At 33.7% G+C, this 21,026-nt stretch overlaps 1 protein-coding gene across 1 annotated transcript in view; it reads left to right on the plus strand.

Annotated features, from left to right (window-relative positions):
- Window positions 1-345: 345 nt before the first annotated feature.
- LOC132698637 (glycogen-binding subunit 76A) overlaps window positions 346-21,026 on the plus strand; it is a 40,803-nt gene continuing 20,122 nt past the window's right edge. The window contains exons 1-2 of the mRNA XM_060664831.1: window positions 346-394; window positions 2,282-2,495. Coding sequence (XP_060520814.1) covers window positions 346-394; window positions 2,282-2,495 — 263 coding nt within the window. The remainder of the gene's footprint in view (window positions 395-2,281; window positions 2,496-21,026) is intronic.

Below are 21,026 nucleotides of genomic sequence, written 5' to 3' on the forward strand. Positions count from 1 at the left end.
TAGCAAAGGTAGAAAAGGGTATTTTTTTTTTATCTTGAGGTATTTTACATATTAGTCGAAAACTATTTTATTTGTGCAGGAAATAAAAGGCTTATTTTCATTTGGTATTTGTTTTGAAAAAATGCCCTAGTCTTTGATAATTGATATTTACAACAATTTCGACTGTTAAATTCTTCTGCTTATCAAAATCCATTCAGATGCGACAAAAATCGATTCAGACTTTGAGATTTAATTAAGCACTTGTCACGCCGCCGAAACGTGGTTTTGGAGACTATAAAAATGATACAAATTGGAACAATAAGGCAAATTTTCGAAAACAGAAATTTCGCACGCCCGCGAAGCGCGATGGAAATAGACGAAAAATTTGGACCGGGTCTAACGCGGCGAGAGTGGGGTGACGACGCTCCAACGTTGCCAGCTCATTCCGTGGTATTTCGACAACCGTTCTGTTATTTTCCACAGTAACTTATGTTTTTGTTTTAATTAGCTACTTTGGTTTTAACGATTGCCAAATGTTTGTTATACTTTGTATAATGGTGTCAGTATCTGTCACCGATTTTAGCAATTTTTTCTTACTTGCGAAAGGAAAGCTGAGATACAGGGCTTTTGCAAAATTTGTTTGGCGGTTCAAAAAAATATAGATCTTTGAAATTTGGTTTCTGTTTTTTTTTATAATTCGATTTAATTTATTTAAGAAATTGACTTAAAAACTGGAAGTATGAAATATTTAAAAATTCATCAATTTATTTTGTTCGTGAAAATTCAAATGTTTTTCTTCTTTATTAAATTGATTATTTTTTTACTTGAACTTTATTTAAATTAATTTAATTTATTGTAATTATTTTACCTAAAAATATAAGTATTAAAAATTTCATTCATAATTGATTGAGAATTGAGTGTTTCTTTTATTTCTTTTAAAATTGTTTTTTCTGATATCAATTTAGTTTTATTTATTTTTGAGGTTCGCTTAAAAACTGCAAAAAACTAGTTAATTATTCATAGCAATTTTGATTTTAGTATATTTGGTTTATTTATTTATACGTTTATTGACCAACATTGGTACCATATACCAATTACAGATCAGAAATCTTAAAAATATCAAAAATATTACCCGAAGCTTAATATACTATAGTGATACTATTTTTGCCCTGCAAATATTACCCAAAGCAATACCTAGCAAAAGCAAACAAGCTATAAACAACAAAAAATCGAAATTATTTCTGCGCTAGATTAATGTTAATTTATTTGACTCCCTCTCGTAATGAAGATCGGCAAAAACTTTTGATACTGGATGTTTCAAAAAACCTTCATTTATAGGTAGAATATTAATAAATAACATAAACAGTTTTCCTACTATTCTGAACTTATTACCAATCAGTTCAACAAAGACTAACGCAGATCTTAACAACTTGAACTTATTTGCAACAAATCACAACCTAAAAGTTGTAAATACAGCAAAAAATTTAGGTTTGACTTTTGACTCTATCATTTGATTTTCATATTAAAAAAAACTTAAAGCCAGTTACATGCGCCTTAAGCATTTACAAATTGAGCTTTTGTAGCAATATGCGCACCCCAACACCTTTTTTTTTTTCAATTTATTTTTTTCTATTATGTATAGCTCTGCGATATATTAGCGCGCTTTTAGGTTTGATGCTATTCTAGATTCTGGGCCTTCTCGCTCTTTTAGAAAGGTGTTAATGAATGGTTATTATAATCGAGGTTGGGTCCTTTTTGTCAAAATTTGATTTGTGGTGTAGTTCATGAAATTATATTGTCTTTTCTTTGATAAATAAAGGATATATTATTATTATTACGATTATATTATTATTATTATATACTTAAACCCTTCCAGAAATATTAAAAATAAAGCATATTTTGAGGGGCGCTTTTACAGAGGCATTTTTTTCACTCTTATTTGTCAAACTAAAAAATTTTTTTAATTGACCCTAAACATCGTTTAGTCAGTTTTAGAAACAATACGTCAACAACTATTATTACGATAAAAATATAAATAGGTGTAGAGAACGGGAAAAAATTTAAATGACGTAAATCAGAGGTTAGTTTAATTTAGTTTAGTTAGTAAATTTGCATAAGAGAGGGACGGAAAGAAAAAATAATGTGAAATTGATTAACGGAACATCCTGTGCAAAAGTTTCCTGGTTTGCTTACTATTGCTGTTTATATGAATAAAAACAAAAGTTTATTTCGAAAAAAAGGTCTCGGACGCTTCTGCGAAGGGGCGAACCAGCTTGCTATTTTTTCCCCGGAGCGTGAAAAGTTCCGACTGAATTGGCAACGTCGCGTCGGCGCTTCCGTCCATATTACATCGACGTCCGAACGACCTTGCAGTGCCCTTGCTGCCAGAGTGCGGTGATAGTGGTAGAAAACGGCAGACACCGTATCTCAACGCCTTTTGCGTGTGTGGTGGCTTTCTTCGGGCTCCTCGGCCGCAATTTCGAGAGCTTTCGGACGTTTAGCGACGTTTTCACAAGGTTTGTTTTGATTTATTTTTTATTGAGTTCGCCGTACCTGATGAGGGAATCGTATTGATGACCTAGGTTAGGGACGAACTAATTTATCTGCGGTTTTTGTTTACCTATTGCTTCTTCTTGACGAGGTTACCGGTTCAATAATGAATGGATGAATGGAATAGGGGTTCCGTGTCAGTCCATTTTGCGTTTCTAGCTTCAAAAATGTACCCTTAATCGTTTCAACTGTTTATTTTTATTTGAATAATTTAGGTAAAATGTTTTAATGAGTTTAGTTTAATTACCCAGACTCAATTTTCATTGCTCGTGTTATTTTTGAATGCTTTTTATTAACATAGTTCTTACTGTTAATGTTCTTTATTTATTTTTAAGTTACGCTGTGTTGTCCCCCATATTCGCCTCTTATAAGAAGCGAAATTTAAACAATTTTATGAAATCTACAAAATTGGATTTTTTTTCATTTCTGTTTAATTCGTTTTTTTTTAAGCAATATAATGGTAAAATATTATGATCACTGGCAACAAGAAATGCGTAAATACTTTGCGTTTTATAAAATTTGGCAGTTAGTGAATTTTGCGAATATTATTTTTATGTATTTTCTTATACAACCAGTTGCTAATAAAATAATACATAATTTTCTTCGTTGTTGTTTATCGCGTTTTCATATTTAATGTTCTAATATCATCACGGTGGAAAATATAAACAGATTACAGAACAAGAAGAAAGAAAAGTGATAAATTGGATAACAAAAAAGCAACGCAGGAAACCATTGTTATATATATTTTTTATTCGTAGCTGACTATACTAAAATCCCAATACTAAAATTACCAAAATTCTTATCTAAATAAGTATTAGATATCTTGATTGATTAGCAATTATTTCGGGTTTGGTATGTCAAAATCGAATTCAAAATACAAGGTGTTAGAAATTTTACTTTACATTGGTCAAGTCTGTTGTTCTTTGCAGTTGAAGAAAGAACTTTGTGACATCCAAAACTTATTTTCAGCACTCGTATATTTCTGATAAATTCCTATAGATATAATTTCACGTTATCATGAAATTTTTTTGAACAAGCGCAATTGCCTTTCGAACTTTACGTCAATATTACGGAACGATTTTGACCATAAAGTGCCGCCAAATTGCAAAAACAAATGTAGTAGACAAAATAAACGTGTTATTGTTTACCGGAATGTCAAATGCTAGTTGAAGATGTGGCTACGTGCGTTTACAACCTAAAGCAGCCGTCATTCCGCAAATATTTTGTGTTTGGATCGTAGATAAGACCACCGAAATAATTTTTATCTTGTTTTATTGCCAGTATTCAGACGATCGTGTCTTATGTTTTGGTTTTATTTTTACATTTCGCTATTTTTAGCTTTCAAAATAATGATTCGCTCTCGCTACGCGAACGAAACTCGTTCGTTTAATGAAACTTTTTAAAACGTCATTTTATTTTAAAGTCTACGTATTCAAAGTTTCGTGAGTGAGTCATAATAAGATGCTGACTGGTGTGATTTCTTTAACGATTTTAGGAAAAAAGTTCAGCAATAGATTTATTTTTGATATACTTAAAATTTAAAAAATGGGTTTTCCCCATTTTTATCGAAATTGCTTTGGATATTTTGTTGAAATTTGGTAGGACGCACAAAATTTATAGACAAATGGTTGTTTCCAAGTTTTTACAGCCCATTTGAGATGTGTTTGATAATTTTTGGCTAATAGGAATATAAATGTTTTTTATTTTAAAAAAAAAACGGTGGCTGGCGAAATTAGAAAAATAAGTTTTACAAAAAAAAATTGTCTCTATGCCTTGTTGTCCTCTACAAAATTATTAATAAAATATCTAAAGTTTCAATAAAAATGTGCATTAATAACAAAATGATTAGTGAATCCCAATTCCAAGCTCGTGTCCTTAAATCAAATTCAAGCATAAACATGTGTCTGAAAACAAAGTAAGTTACCAAAAATTATCAAGAAACAAAAAAAATTGTGCTTGCATAAGCTGTTGACTACGAGCAAAATATAAGACTTTTAAAGGGGCACCCGTTTTTTTGGGGAAAAGCGAGGTTGAAAATAGTAAATAAAACTGCCTTTTTTTCAACCCCTACCACCACACCTCGCTCGAGTTACTCATTCCGTACGTGCAACAGTACCTACGAATGTTTTCGCGAACGTACAGTTCCTATGGCGGATGATAACTTAAAAAAAACTCTTAAATGTCAACGGGTTATCTAGAAAATAAAACAATATTACTTTCCGCCCAAGTGGAACAGAAGCATAATATTTATGTACCAATAAGTATTTTAAAGAAATCAACTAATTTGTCATTAAAAAAACAAATGTTTATTTTATCAGCAAATTGAAATTGCAAAAAATTTGTAGGTACCCATAAAATAACAAGGTGTACCATATGTACAAATATATACCCAGCGGGAATTAATGGGGCGAAAGCGTTTTTTTCTACTCCCAAAGGGTCCTTTGTTGTTACCCACGGTACCACGTCGCGATCGGTTGTCAATTCGGGCGGTTACAAACTCGTGACTAACTTGTTGCATATATACGACCGTTGACAACTGAAATAAAACGAATAAAAAAAATAAACTGTAATTAATAATTTGACGTGATCGGCTTTTGAAAAATTTTGAAAATCTTCCGTTGTCATTCAGTGCCTAATTTCTTGCTGAGATTATTAAATGGATGACAGTTGTAGTACAAAATCTGTATTGACTTGTTTACATAAATTCATACGTCTGTCGATAGTGAATGGGAGATTAATTATTATTATAGTTATTGTTACCGATAAAATTATCGGCGCTTAGTTTTTTATTAGCGGACATTGACTTTATATTGATAAAGCTGACGATAATATTTGCATAAATAGCGCAGTGTGGCTGAGAAATTTCCTTAGATTAACGTATTAGTGCTGCTTACCTTGGAACCGGAATAACAACGCATAATATTACTTCGTAAGGTCGCCGAGTATTTAATATTACAGGGTGTACCGTAACTTATCCACCAGAGATGAACAGGATCTAACACTTGAAATATTATTTTTTCAACGTCTGCTCTGCTGAATTTATATATTAAAATTGACGAACACGGACTAAAATTAAAGAGTTATACCAATTGTTATATATATAGGTAAAAAGAAGGAGAATATAATATTAATAGTTTATTATCGAACCATTCATGTATGATATGCTTTCCTCAAAAGGCAAAGACCTTTTTGTTCGACCAAGTGAGCGAAAAGTGTGAACATTCTCATTTCTCATTTGATGATCTAGGTAGCAAATTACATCAGTAACCAACCATATCTTGGAAGAATTATCACCTCGAGCTAGATAGATATAGGAAGGTTCCTAAAGAGAATATAATTGCTTAAAAAATGAAAAAGATTGTGTAGCAACGTCTGTTTTAGATAGATAGAAGGTATAATCTTATGTAACAATTAAAGTTCAAAAAAATCAATAGCTAGCAATTGTATATCTGCCTGCGCAAGTGATGAATGCAGGATTAAAATTTAAGGTGAGATGAATTTGAATTACTAAAAATTATTTTGGAATGAATAACGTACATCATCAAAGATAATATTCATGGGTTATACGAAAGTGTACATAGTTTATAAAGTGGTCCCGGTCGCCTCCATTGTTGGGCGAGTGCATAACGCTACGCCACTGATGATACCAACAATGATTCGACAGTTAATTTTCACTAATAGTTGTAATTATTATTTCTGACGCGTTTTTTTGTTTATGGCGCCTACTCGAGCTCTTCAATTGATTGTGACAGTTATTGCGTCTGAATCGAAGTCATGTGGCTTATTTTTATTAAGATCATCGCACACGTGTTACTGTAAGGTCGCGTTGTTCGCGATCTGGATGCATGATTTCTTGTTCCGACCGATCTCTTCAGCGCCGAGTTATTTTTAGACGATTTTAATTTATTACAATGTCGATCCGCTTCGGTATATATAGCCGTACACCGCAAGAACTTGTTCTTCCTTTTAACTTTCTACGTCTGTCGAGATAAATAGGTGCGTGTCATTCTTGTCTATACGCGTGAACTTATACAGGGTGTACCAATATTCTGGAAAGATCTCTTAAAACCAAGACATAAAAACAATGGTGCATTTACATCCTTTAATATTCGGGCATACTCCCTTTTGGCTTGCTAGAAATCATAACTTTCTTCAGAACTTGTTCTTTTACGCACCCATCCATTGAATTTTAAATGTGGTGACCGTGGTGCTGCATCGAAAAGATCCCTCTCAAGGTTCGATCTCTCATGGCATTTTCCTACTAGCGTTCGGTGGTGCTAAGACATAGATGGTCCTACATTTGCTCAGCTCGGTCTTCAGTCTGCTAGTCCAGCAAGATATTCCCGCCTAGATGTCAGTCTACTCGATAAATATTTGTGGAATGATTCCCGCATTAGCAGCAAGATATGTGCATCGGAAAAAAAGTTAGTTTTTTCATGATACGTAATTATTATTTTTAAAGATAAGACCTTCGATGCTATTTGTTGGCCATGTATCGATTTGGGTCACGCGGTCGCGTACATGTATCTAATGAAAGCTTTAATTAAACCAGTGACAACGACGACGAAAGCTTTTATTTGCTGTTCCGTAAACTTGACACTTTGGCGCTTTGCTTGTTCGAATTTTACTTATCTTACAGTTCCAGCTCCAAAACTTTTTTTGTATAATTTAAATTTATTAAAAAAAGAATAATATTATTCTGCCACCGAAACTGTCAAAAATTTCTCACCTAGAATTGGACAACCATTCACCAAAAACATGTATAATACAATACTAGATTCTCTACTCCCATACTACTGCATACCGTGCAGTTGTGGCAAAATATCAACCAGCTTAAAAGAATACGAGAGATCAGTCAGATTTCAACACTGAAGCAATTAAATCCCACTATCCTTCAATTCGAGTCTCCTCGGCAGTTATTTAAGGTGTGAGCTGAACAATTAATCATCAAATCAGTATCGGACAGCGCATTGAAAAGCCAGCAGCAGGTTTGGCGAAAAGTCAACAGCCGACGCAGGAGAAATCCAAAAAATGTGTACCTACATGTATAATAGGAGATTTTTTCATCTGAGCAGGCAGTTCATCATAAAACAAAGTCATTATTTGAAGTATATACTTTATGGTTGCAAAAATAGAGACAAAATTATATGGAAAAATGATATATAGTGTATTGTTGAACCAGCCCCTAAAAAGTTCAGCACTATCTTGAAAGTTACGTGCATCTACGGCAAAGATTATACCACCAGGTTTTGGTGAACCTCTTTAGTCTCCACGCAGTCGCACTATAACTGCTCACTAAAGTAAGAAGAAGAGCAAAAATCAGACGTGATATTGTGAAGTTGAAGACCGCAGTTTATAATTCAAGCTTCGAAGGCCTCAAACAACCGTTCCATTCTGCAGATTTGGCACTCGAGTGGGTTGCATTTACAAAAAAGTCTGATGGCGTGAAAATCCTTCTTATACAAAGTATGTCAATGTCCTAAAAAAAAATAATTTCATGTTGGGACAATAACATCCGAACGGCACTGTTTCATCGGGCGTTAAACATTCTGAGCTGGTACGTCTTCGTTATTCAGTAATCAAAAAATGCCATTTTACGGCGATTTTGATCACGGGTGTGTTTAAAATTCAAACCCGCTTAGTTCAATTTCGGGTCCGCGTCATTTTTTTGACGCCCGAGGTCGTAAAAATTCTAAAATTATCCGTTTCTGTATGCCAACGTTGTTGACGAAATTTTGGGAGCGGTTTCGAGAAAATTTAGCGATTTAATTCACGATAGCCACACGACCGATACGAAACAACAGAGTTGACATTGACCTCAGTTGACTGGATATTGTTATTTTGTCGACTGGCGAAAAAGATACCTCGATACGACGATGATAATTTGAACTAACAATTAATTACTGCGATAATGTTAAGCATTCTACCGGGTGGTACGATTTTAATGTTACGGGAAAAAGTTTGATTGTTAAGCGTATAAGTGTTTGTAAAGTTGGACGGATGGACGGATTGTTCTCTGAGGTTTGGACAGTTTCAAGACCGTTCGTCATACAGTCTGATCAGCGAAATAAACCCCGAGCTCTAGATTTGCCCAGGTGTCATTTCTGCAACGCTTTTATCAGTTATTGACGCGCTGGGGCGTCTGGAGCGAGGTTCGTCATCGTCATCTTCTCGGCCATCTTGGAATGGCGTGTACCACTTGTAAACATTTTTTTTGCTCAAAGTGGATTCACCATATGCCGTTGTCAACATATAAAGAGTTTTGCAACACCGTATTTCATTTTTCACACCAAATTTTTTCAAATTCTTAGTTCCATTTTTTTGACAGCAGAAAATCGGCGAGCACACAAAACACGTCTAAGACTTCTATTTCACAGAAAAAAGTAAACTTGCAAACTGGCTGAACCTCTGAACATATGATAGGGACATGTGTACCAACATAACCAAAAAAATATCGAAGATCGTATGTACCGTGGGTTCATAACATTTTGATTGGCTGAAATTTTTACGATTTTAGAGATATCAAAACAAAACGCTATCAATTTTCTGACACATAAGTCTACATAATATATTTTTTAATGGAACACCCTGTATATTATATATGTGTTTAATAGAATATCTTATCACACTTTATGTTTTAGTCCACTCGTTTTTGAAAAATTGCTTGGATTATTGTCCAGGTCATTATTAAAATGGTGTGATATGCTTCAAGTGTACTTTCTGAATAGTAAAAGTGCAACCGCAGTTCGTCGTCAGATAAAGATATTGCCAAGAAATATGCAGAAAACGGTAACGTATTAAATGCTACAGCACATCCAGTTTCCTCTAATGCTAGAGTATATGAAGAGACAGGTATTTCTCGCGGATCAATCCACTCAGTTTTGAAAGAATATAAATATAATGCATTTAAATTTCGTAAAACTCAAAAACTAAGTGCAGAACAATGTCAGTTCTGCTTGGATTTTTTAAATAGACGTAATAAGAATAAAAAATTTTTGAAAAAGATTTTATGGACTGATGAAAGTTCGTTCACTATAAGAAAGGGTTGTTTAAATAATCCTAAAAAAATACACGAAATAAAAACCCAGGGGTACCATTCAGTTAATGTATGGTGTGCTGTCATAGAGGGTCATATTTTAGGTTCGATTTTTATAGATCAAAAGTTAGCTGGACATCATTATTTGCAACCCTTAGAACACCAAACAAAACAATATATAAAAGATTTACCCCAAAATATATAAGCACTGATCATATGGCAGCAGGAAGGTTTTAAAAATTTTCTTAACATGGAATATCCCAGGGGTTGGATAGGGAACGGCGGAACTATGGATTGGCCAGCCAACAGCCCCGACTTAACTTTAATGGATTTTTTCCTTTGGGACGCATAAAAAATCACATGCACCGAACTCTTTGTAATATGTCGTGGAACTTCGGCAAAGGATTTCAGAAGCTATGAATCAGTTAAGAGACAATCGGGAAACGTTACTAAATGCAAGACATATTCAATTAGAGTGTATGAGAAATGTGTTCAGGCAAACGGTGGTCACATACGGCAGTATTTAGAATAGTTAAAGAATTTTTTACTCTAGTGTGTCATGCCATTTTTAGTGTTTTTGTTCTACTTTAATTTGTACGTAATTATTGTTATTGCAATCAGTCACGGCACTCTTTGAATTATATAAAAATTTCCTATTTTTGCTGATTTGTCATATACGAGTGGACTAAAATATAAAGTGTGTTACATCGTTGTAATCGGAATAAGATATTCTATTAAACTCATAATAATCATAATATACAGGGTGTTCCATTAAGAAATATATGATGTAGGCTTATATGTCAGAAAATTGATAGTGTTTTATTTTGTATATCACTTGGAAAAAATTTAGCTACTAACCCTACATTTTGTTTTTTTTGTTTACCTTGATTTCTTTAAAAACAAAAAAATTACAGTCAATTGAAATGTTATCAAGATAAATTGAATGCACGGTACGTAGCCCGCGCCAATTACAAAAGTCACCTTACTTTTTGAACACACCTCGTATACCTAAAAACTAACGGTCGTAAAACTATATGTATCATATTTATAAACTGCTTCAGACACTCGTTTATTAAACATCCGACCGGTGCGCTGTAGTCGTGCCCAAAAATTTGTTGCATTTTATTTTAATGAAATAAAATGTGTACTTGCTCTACAAAAAACCTGACATTTCAGTCACTCGAAATAATAAACAATAAAAATTCGAAAACCTCAAAGTGGAGCAGTAAACTCAAGAGAAAAGTAACAACCAAGACTCAAGTACTCATTTTCAGCTAAAGCCTAAAACAACATATGAGGAGTTCCAAGAGAGTAACTCACCAAGGTGTATACCGGAGTCCTAAAGATTGAACTTGCTGATAACGTAGAAAATAAACACATCGTCTCGCAGTAAACTAATGTGAAGGAAATTTCATTCTCTTTAATAACTAATAAATTTGAAGGATATGATTAAGTTTCTAATGAAATGTTTAAAACGTTCCGAATGAGTTCAAAATTTAATACGCTTCCTCCGCGAAAATAGCTTTTGTCTCGTGTTTTCCTAATAAAATTGGAAACAACGGATTTGAGGAATAAAGTTACTATTATAGCATCAATTTACTCGTAATAACGGCAAGAAAAATTGACAACGCCACGTAATAAACGTTAAAATCAACCGTTACGTGTTACTCACGCTTTCATTTTTTCGAACCTCTTAACCCTCTCTTTGAAAACCTATTGTATATGATGGGGTCACCGAATACTAGTCGGTTTAATCCTTTGAAAGGCGTTCCTTACCATTTTTATCAAAGCCGGCATCACATTTCCAATTATAGGATATAAGTTTGAAATTTTTAATACTAAATGGCGTATAGTCGAAGTACTTACAGGTGCATCTAGATCGGGAATCTACTGCACGAGTGTGGTAGCCGTCCTCGAGTGATATTGATAAATTTTGTTGTTAAAATACACTCATTTAGTCGTTTGAAGATGCTGATCAATATGCTAGGGTTCTATTAACAATTGATTTAACATTTTTTGAATTTGTTTCATATTTTTCCAATTTTTTATTCAAATGGGCAAACTGTTTTACTTAATTTTAATACACCCTCTTCGCCTATATTATCATTAGATGATGGGGTGGTTATTGCTCAAAGATTTTGGTGGAAATACACACCTTTTTTATATAAATTGTTGAAACGGTTAATAATTTTTGTTCCCTCTAACATTACTCTTTTATATTCATATTTATAATAATTCTCAAAGTACCCATCATTTCATCATTTTGACAAATGAACTGTCTACATCGGGTCTAAATACTTTGATAATACGCAGTGACGATAACCCGATCATAGGTCTAATTTATTTAATATGATGTTGCCAAGAGAAAAAGTTATCAAGTATAAAAATAACTAAAAAATTTAGCGCTACTAGCTCTCTTAATCTATTGCCTTTGAATTGTCGTCTGTTGTTGACTGAAACTGTCAAGCTTTGAGGAGGCCAACAGGATGATTGGCGCAACGTTAGCAAGTTGGAGCCCACAAAAACCGATGCAGGATGAATACAGAAGTTTTATAAAAAGTATTACAGGACCCTAAAACACTTCCCGGTTGAAATAAAACAAGTCGCTCATTCTCGAAGAGACCTGTTATCATAAAACTGTAGCGATTCAGTCCAACACCACAAATAATTATTTAGAAAATGTTACACGTGTTTCGCCCACACGGGCATCATCAGACGTACAACGATGTCAGCTCAAACGCACACAGACACAAATTTCTTGTTGGAGCCCAATAGTAGCTGTTTTTAGTGGACAAAACCTTTTTATTATACTTACGATTTTCAACATATGATCGATAGATTTAATTCGTTATTCGTTTTTCACACCGATTGATTATTTAAAATACGTCATAAATTTTTTTATGGATTAAGTTTTGGTTAATGGAAAAGTGAAGCCGAAAAAGGGACCCTTGAATGGCGCCTTTCTGATTGACATTGACGTGACCATATGATTTAGACAAAACTTATACCAGCCTGTTTTTTTAGAAAATATATCGTTATTTAAATTTGCAATTGAAAAAGGTAATTTTTTTTTATTAATCGCTCTTTAAAATGGTTTTTCCGCCCATATGCTCATAAGAACGTTTTCAGTATTTTAGCAATATTGCGAATTTTGCACCATTTCAATTAAATCAATTTGCAAAAATTATTTCTTACATTTAAACAAACGTGCTTACTTATCATTGATACGTTTTTGACTTAGTTGGTCTGATATCTATTAATAAATCAACTGTTCTATTTAAATTGATTTAAAAGTAATGCTTAAACAAAATGAAACCCGATCGATAATTCATAATTACCGTACGGTTTTTTCCCATACCGTAAATATATATAACCAGGTAAGTGTTGGTAGTTTGTATTTATTGTTGCAGTACGTGTCTGAAAACAGCACGATGCGTATGGTGTTCATAATAAAAAGCTACAAATATAAATAAACAAAACAAATAACCCGGTGTGTACATTTGAAGCCGTCTAAATAGTCGACCGGATTTCAAACAAATATTTATTTTGTTAATGGGTGTACCGGTGCCATCATTAATATTATTAAACCATATTCAGTGAGTGTACCCGCATGAACCCGCAATGCTAATCCAAATAAAGGATTGGATTCAAATTTCTCCCCGTTTGCTACTTCTACCAAAAGTTATTTTTAATACATCACGTTTATATTTTTGTGAGCTAAATTGCGACACTTTTCTTTTACATATTTCCATAAAATTTCGGCGATCAAAAATATATTTTTTAATTGTACGCCTTGCATAATAGCAAACATTCATTTTTATCAAAATAAAATTGATCAGGTCACAAATGCAAATGGTATCGTTTCCGACGATTTTTCCTTTAGTTTATAACCAAGTAAACGGTCAAATAATATGGAATACATTCCCTTGGAATATGATATGGGATTCGATTTTTAATTTCTGCGAACTTTGATATCAATTAAACAAAAAGGAACATGAAAGCTTATTGAAGGTTGATTGTGTAACGAAAAACAACCAACGTTTGTTGTGCGTTGTGCAGGACACGATTTAATGAGCTATAATTTCCTTCAAAACTTGGACTTTGTTAACACGATAACGTTCTGAAGGAATAATTTTGATTGGAACTTCTTTCGGTAAATAAAACGTTACACGAATCTACGGGAACATACAGACAGTATTTTCAAGCGGGACTTCTCGAGAGAGTGAGATTTATTATATCAACCACAAACTGAAAATAAAACATCACTACAACAACTTTTGTATGAGAGATATACTTATGTGTCACATATACAGGGTGTTTCAGAGAATATTTATACGTGGGACCAGAAAACTTAGTGTCCAAGAAACGAGGTGTTCAATATTTTTTAAAAAGACTTGTTCAAAAATCCTACGTCATACTGCAATTAAGCTGACGGCAGTGATTTTGAACACTTCCTTAAGTGTTAATTTTGTAGAACTAGAAAATGTCCAAAAAATAATTGTCAATATGTTAATTCGAAAACGACAACAACTCAAGAGTCAAAAAAGTACCCTAATTAATTTCGTATTATTTAAATTCAAAATTTATATTAGTCAAATTAAATAACAAAAATTGCTTAAAAAAGTCGCTGGCTTACATCTCTTTGACAGTATTATTGGTTAGGATTCCTTCACACTTTCACAATATTAATCTGGTTGAAGCAAAATTAGCCTTTTATAAATAACGTTGCCAAATTTCACCAACAAAAAATAATGAATATGATGCAAAAATGGCGCTTGTTTTTTAAATTGAAACTATTGCTTTTAGCGGCCTTAAGTTTATATGAACTTTTTTCTTTTTGTGGATGATTAATTTCCAGCCAAGCGTTGGCGCTTGTTTTTTGAAACACGTGCATTATTTGCTCGGAACGGCAACAGGATGTCACTACAGAATAGTAAGTTTTTCGGTTCCTTATTCTCCTGTGCCTGTGCCTAAATTCTGCCTAACCCTACTTGTCAGGGCGAAGTTATTTTTTGTATTCAGACTATACTATATCTATTTAGTTAAGTTTTAAAAAACGAAGGAGAATTCGTTTATATGTGCTAGATGGCCTAGTGATCTTGGAAGTTTTGGCCACTAGAAGTAAAAAGAAGAAGATCAGAATTATTTTTGGGGCTATGGTAGGGATTTTTAGGGCATAAAATGTTTCACGAAAGTCTTTTAATAATTAGTGCAGGTATAATGCGAACAATATTTCACCCGCCACACATCAAGTGGTGTCATGTTTCCACTGTTCGTGCTTGGGAGTTGAAAATTTACCGTAATTATTGTGCGTACATGGGTTTTATAATTTTTATTTGTACTCTAATGTCGTCATGACCCAAATCAAACAATGAACGTCCTCGCCAATGGCCGCCTTAAACGCTGCCAAAAATTTATTAAAAACATTGTAACGGAAATTAAAGTAAACCTTCGCATCCCGAACGAGTATTTTCGAAAATCGTATTTTTGGAATTAACACATGCCCATCGGAGAGCTGGGTCTGGTGCGTGTGGTTAATATTGTTTAATATTTATTGTGCTTTATTTGGCGCGCCTGCCAAATCACGCTCGCTAAAAATGAAATGAGAAAATTATTAGTAATATAGGGTGATCACAATAACAACTAGAGAAAGAAAAAATTATGCATTATTATATTATATTAAAACGTCGACCCGTAAACAAAACAGACAGTTTTATAAGTTAATTTTCTTCTTCTTTTACTTTTTTCAGCATTGGAAACTTTACGCCAAGCCCATAGAATAAAACAATTAATAAAATGGTAATTGTTATTGAAAACCGTAGAATAAGAGAAAAAGACATGTAATGTGCCTCCAACAAATGGACTGTGAAAAAAGGAACATCTAGTCTTTTTAGGCCACTGAGTAGAGCGGTATATATTTTGTGAATATCATAACTAAAAAAAATGGGCATATATGCGTTTTCATTAGATTTGTGACGCTCATATGTTTTTATAGATGTCTCATAGAGAAAATGATACAATCTTTGTATAAAAGTTTTTGCCCATCCCTGTTGATAGATATACTCTAGGTAGGTGGGAACAGCTTTTAATACGTATGAGATTAACATATAGAATATTTATTCTAAAATAGTCGATTGGCCTCAAGCTCACGCAGCGCAACATGCCGGGGGTTCACAATAAATCGTTTCTATTTATGAAGTAGGTTTCCACGACTCGTTTTAATAACAATATTCTTTTCTACTTTTATCGATAGTCCTCCGTCTCGCCGCAGTGTTTGTAAATAGGACTGCATATTTGCCTTTCTGTCCACGCATTTAAGCCATGGCGCTTACAACAGACATCTCTGATGAAAGACTCTCGAGAAATTATCTGAAATATCAGATTAAAAAAATGGAAATAGTTGGTTTGATTTGTTTCTGGCCCTGGTTACATTGTATTGATTTAGATATCAAGGTGACTTTTTCCAAGCACAGCGATGCTAGGTTAGATGATATCGACTATTTTTAGGCTTTAAAAATACGGTACGAATAAGATAATCATTTTCATTTTCAATTATTATTGTTGTTTTATTGTTGGAATTGCGGTTATCTGTTTTTTGCGGGAGGTGCAATTGTTTTGACCATTTTGACCAAGTGTAACTGTTTGACGCACAACATTGATGCACCTCAGCCGGCGATGACATTTTCGTACAGAGGAGTATAATAAGTTGATAAGCTGGGCTGTCATTTTCTTTTTAAACGGCATTCCCTACACACTTAATTCTTTTTTTTCCTGAAAATTTTAGAATAACCCAGTTTTTTATTACAATAAAAATAATATTGGTCGGAAAATAGCAGCATGTATTTTTTTCGGTGATATTACCAAAAAGTCTTTAAATAATAATAATAATAATAATAATAATAATAAAGGGCCTTCATTCGGTTTCGAAGGAGATATCTTACAAAAATATATAACTGTGGGGGCGGCATCCAACATAGTTGCTCTCATGCAACCCCCTAAAACGAACATATGACACTATTTATAAAATATAGCATATAAATTACATAGAGATTCATTCAAAATGGTCGACACTGCTAGAGTGAATTCAAAAAAGAAATACATATTTACAATTTGATAGTTACTAGTTTTATGATCGGTCTCTATTATGATATATGTATTGTTTAAGTTTTTGTTTGAATGAAGTTAGTGAGGTGATTGATTTCAGTTGGAGAGCGAGTTTGTTGTAAGCCTTGATAGCATTGTACGTGAAACTGCGCTGAAACTGTGCAGAATTATGTTTGGCGAGTATTAATCGAACGAATATCTGATCCACGAGTAAGTTTGTCAAAAAGATACGTCGGACGTTGGAGAGATATTACTTTTTTAATTAAGACTAAAAGCTGCGATTTAAAACGTTCGTCTAATGTTAGCCAGCGAGAATCCTCTAGGCTCGTAGATATGTGATCAAATTTACGATTGTTGTATGAGAATCTGAGACAGGCATCTTGAAGACGCTGAAGACTAACCTTGTCCTTTTGAAGTAGGGCAGGCCAGTAACCTACCATACAGTATGGAATTGTTGTGTCCAGAATATCTTTATTACAGTAGAGAATCCGAAGCTTGTAAAAATTTTGGCAGAGTCTAGACTAATTATGACTAATTTTTTTTCCTTTATCTTTACCAAAAATTATAAGTTGCGTCTTATTTTCGTTAAGTAATATACCATGCTTACTAGAAATATCACTGAGAGCACGTATGTCACTGTTTACATTATTAACGGCGGGATTAATTTGAGAGTAATTAAAAGAGAGATATACTTGAGTGTCGTCTGCGTACTGATGGGAGGAACAATGCTTAATAAATTTACAGAAGTCGGAGGTATAAACGGAAAACAGCATCTACACCTTTGTGAATATTTACATAATTGGAATAGATGTTTTTGAAGAATACTCTTTGACACCGATCAGAAAAGTAACTTTTGAAAAACTGCAACACAGAAGCCCCTACACCAAAGTATTTCAGTTTAGCAAAGAGCAGGCGGTAGTCCAGGGTGTCAAATGCCTTGCTATAATCAAGCAATATTAAGCAGGTATTCAGGCCTACATCGTTTGCCCGAAATATATCATCACAAACTTTTAAAAGAGCCGTATTTGTACCATAATGTACCCTAAAGCCCGATTGCGTTGGGGTAGAATATTGTGCAGAGCTATAAAATCTCCAAGCTGCTTCTCAACAACTTTTTCTAGCACTTTAGATATAGTAGGGAGAATGCTAATAGATCGGGATTGAGAAACATCATGCGGTTGAGAGGCTTTAGGGACAGGAATGACGTTAGCGTATTTTCAGGGTTTAGGGAATTTGTTAGTAGACAAGCACTTATTAATAATATACGTAATATGCGGCAAAAGTTGGGGGATAACGTATAATATTATCATCCTATCAATCCCATCAGACCCCACGGCGTGAGTTCTAATTTGATGTATTATTACTTTTTACAAAACTTCTGAATTCCTCCTGCGTCGGTTTTTGCTGAATCGAAATTGCTGACGTTTCGCCAATCATCCTGTTGACTTGTTCAGTGCTTGACTGAAACTGGCTCGTATTTTACCCTGTACCTGCTTATAGTAAAATACGAGCCAGTTTCAGTTTGACTGAAACTGGCTCGTATTTTACCCTGTACCTGCTTATAGTAAAATATGAGCCAGTTTCAGTCAAGCTCTGAAGAAGCCAACAGGATGATTGGCGAAACGTCAGCGATTTCGACTCAGCAAAAACCGACGCAGGAGGAAACCAGAAGTTTTGTAAAAAGTATTACAGTAGCCCGCGGAAGTTTCTATGAAAAAATGATGTATTATTATTCCTACTTCCTTAGGGTTAACACTTGAAAATGAAAGTTTTTCTGGATTTAAAGAGTTATTGTTGTTGTAGAACTGGTTAATGAAATCATTATTTAAGTCTGTTTGAGGGGTATTATTATAAAAGTATTGATTAAGTTCATTAGCATCCGCAATATTTGAGACATCTGTATTTACTAAAGGCCCGGAATACACATTAAGATATCTAAGAACACGCCAGAAGTTTTTTGGATCCGTAAGAAGCTTGTGTTGTAAAAAAGCCTTTTTTCCGTCTTAACAGCCATATTTACAAGATTTCTCAACTCCTTGTATTCAATCCAAGATTGTTCGGTTTTCTGTTTCTTATATTTAGACGATGCTTTATGTTTCAACTTTATCATTATTTTTGAGTTTTCCATGAGCCAAGGAGCTGGCGGTTTTCTTATCTTCGCTATTTTTAAAGGAGCATGCAAGCTGAACACTTCCAGTAAGTTAGTATTAAAAAACTCCGCCATTTTATCGACGTCAGTTTGTTCGAATATTTTATCCCAATTAATATTGTTTACATCAAATAGAAAATGTTCATAACAAAAATTATAAAAATCCCTGTAGGTTTTTAAAAATGCTTTGGGTTTAGATTTAGGTATCTTCAATTTGCAGTGCACCATATGATGATCAGAGGTGCCCTCCATCTTAAATACCCCGGGCTCTATCACGATATTCGGAGATGTACTGACAATTAAGTCAATGAGAGTCGAGGTACTATGACCAACCCTGGTAGGTTCCCGAATATGTTGAAAAAGACCGTACTTGCTCAAAAAATTGAAAAAAAAAAATAGCGGAACCATTATTACAATTCACTCCAAGAAGGTCAATGTTAAAGTCACCTCCAAATATAACGTGATCATATTCAGGAATTAATCGCACTAAGGTTATTTCAAGTGACTGCAGACAGTTATTCAGATTCAAGTAGGGAGGTCTGTAAAGGGTTCTCAAACTAACCCTCCTACCAGCAATATTAATAGATATCCATATTTGTTCAAGCGCTACTTTGTTATAGAGGATATTATCAAGAACTTTATGTTTAAGATTCTTTCTAATGAAAAAGGCCACACCACCCCCTCTACCATCTCGATCACACCTTAATAATTTATAATTTTCAATATTAAATGGTACACTAGAAATATTTGGGCTAAGCCAAGTTTCGGATAAACCAATAATGTCTAAAGACATATCATTAATTGTTGCGGAAAAAAGATCAAAAGTAGTACGTAGAGACCGAACATTAAAATGACAATACTCAAGCAGCGCTTGTCCCATATAATTATGAGTTTTCTGCGTTTTTCTGCTCCAAAAAATATTATGCAACTTAAAAACAAAACAAAACAAGCAAGTTCCCAAACCAAAAACCATAGTGTTTATTGTTCACAATCCGCTTAGCAAAAAGGAACACAAAAAGAAAAAAAATGTAATTCATCACACTAAAAAAGCATCGCGTGATCTATATACAAATAGGCGTATCGCATCGATACAGCAGTAAGCCCAAAAAACAAAAAACAACAAGAAGGCGCACTCTAAAAAACTTTATCAGTCTTATTTTACATCGTCCTCCGTTAAAATTACAGATCTTTCACGTGTCTGGCCATTCCAGTGGTATATTTTTCCTCCAGATGTGTAGACCTTAGCTTTACCAAACTTCTTTTTTGCCAACATTAGCAAGTCATACCTGATATTGGTGATATCCTCAAAGACGGAATAACCAGTATTTTTAAGTGATCTTTTGGCGCTGAAAATAGCATTTCTTTTCCACCCGTGATGATTCAGAAACGACACAAGGACTTCAACTGAGTCCTCATTCTCACTTTCATGAATGCCGTGGAAACGAAGCGAGTTCTTTTTGATCATCTGACTATTTTGGTCGACTGAAGCCTTTTAGTTACGCAAGTCCATAGAATTGTTTCCAAGAGTAAGTTGAAGAGATTTTAAGCTATCACTCAAATTCGAAAGTTGGCCATCAATACCATCAAAACGCTGAGAAAGATTTACCTCAATCTGCTTGTAGAAGTTAGTGCAGACTTTAGATATCAATTTCTCGATATCACCTCGAGCAAATTTGAGGTTAGATGATGTTTTACTTGAAATAACTCCCAAACACAAAAAGTCTTCAACAAAAAGTATGTAAGGATGAAGATATGAGCACACAGGCACACTGTGGGGTATTTGCAAATAATTAATTGAAACAAAATACCACTAAACTGGATTAAAAATATCGAGCCGACAAACATACATTACGCACACATGCCGCTCGCTCGCGGTTCTCTAAATACTACGCACAAATAAACATGAAGATCATTAGTAATTATTTCTTTATAAAACGTCAAATAATTATATATATATATATATATATATATATATATATATATATATATATATATATATATGTATATATATATATATATATATATATATATATATATATATATATATATATATATATATATATATATATATATATATATATATATATAGCGCGAGCATTGAAGATGCCAAGTGAGATTTTGGCGAAACGTCTGCAGAATTCCAGTCGGAGTTCAACAAGCGAACGGATGATATCCCGGAATATAGTGTCATCACATTTTTCCATCCGT

This window comes from Cylas formicarius, unplaced genomic scaffold, assembly GCF_029955315.1.
Source record: "Cylas formicarius isolate icCylForm1 unplaced genomic scaffold, icCylForm1.1 PGA_scaffold_2__14_contigs__length_35257938, whole genome shotgun sequence".
In the NCBI taxonomy this organism is placed as follows: domain Eukaryota; kingdom Metazoa; phylum Arthropoda; class Insecta; order Coleoptera; family Brentidae; genus Cylas; species Cylas formicarius.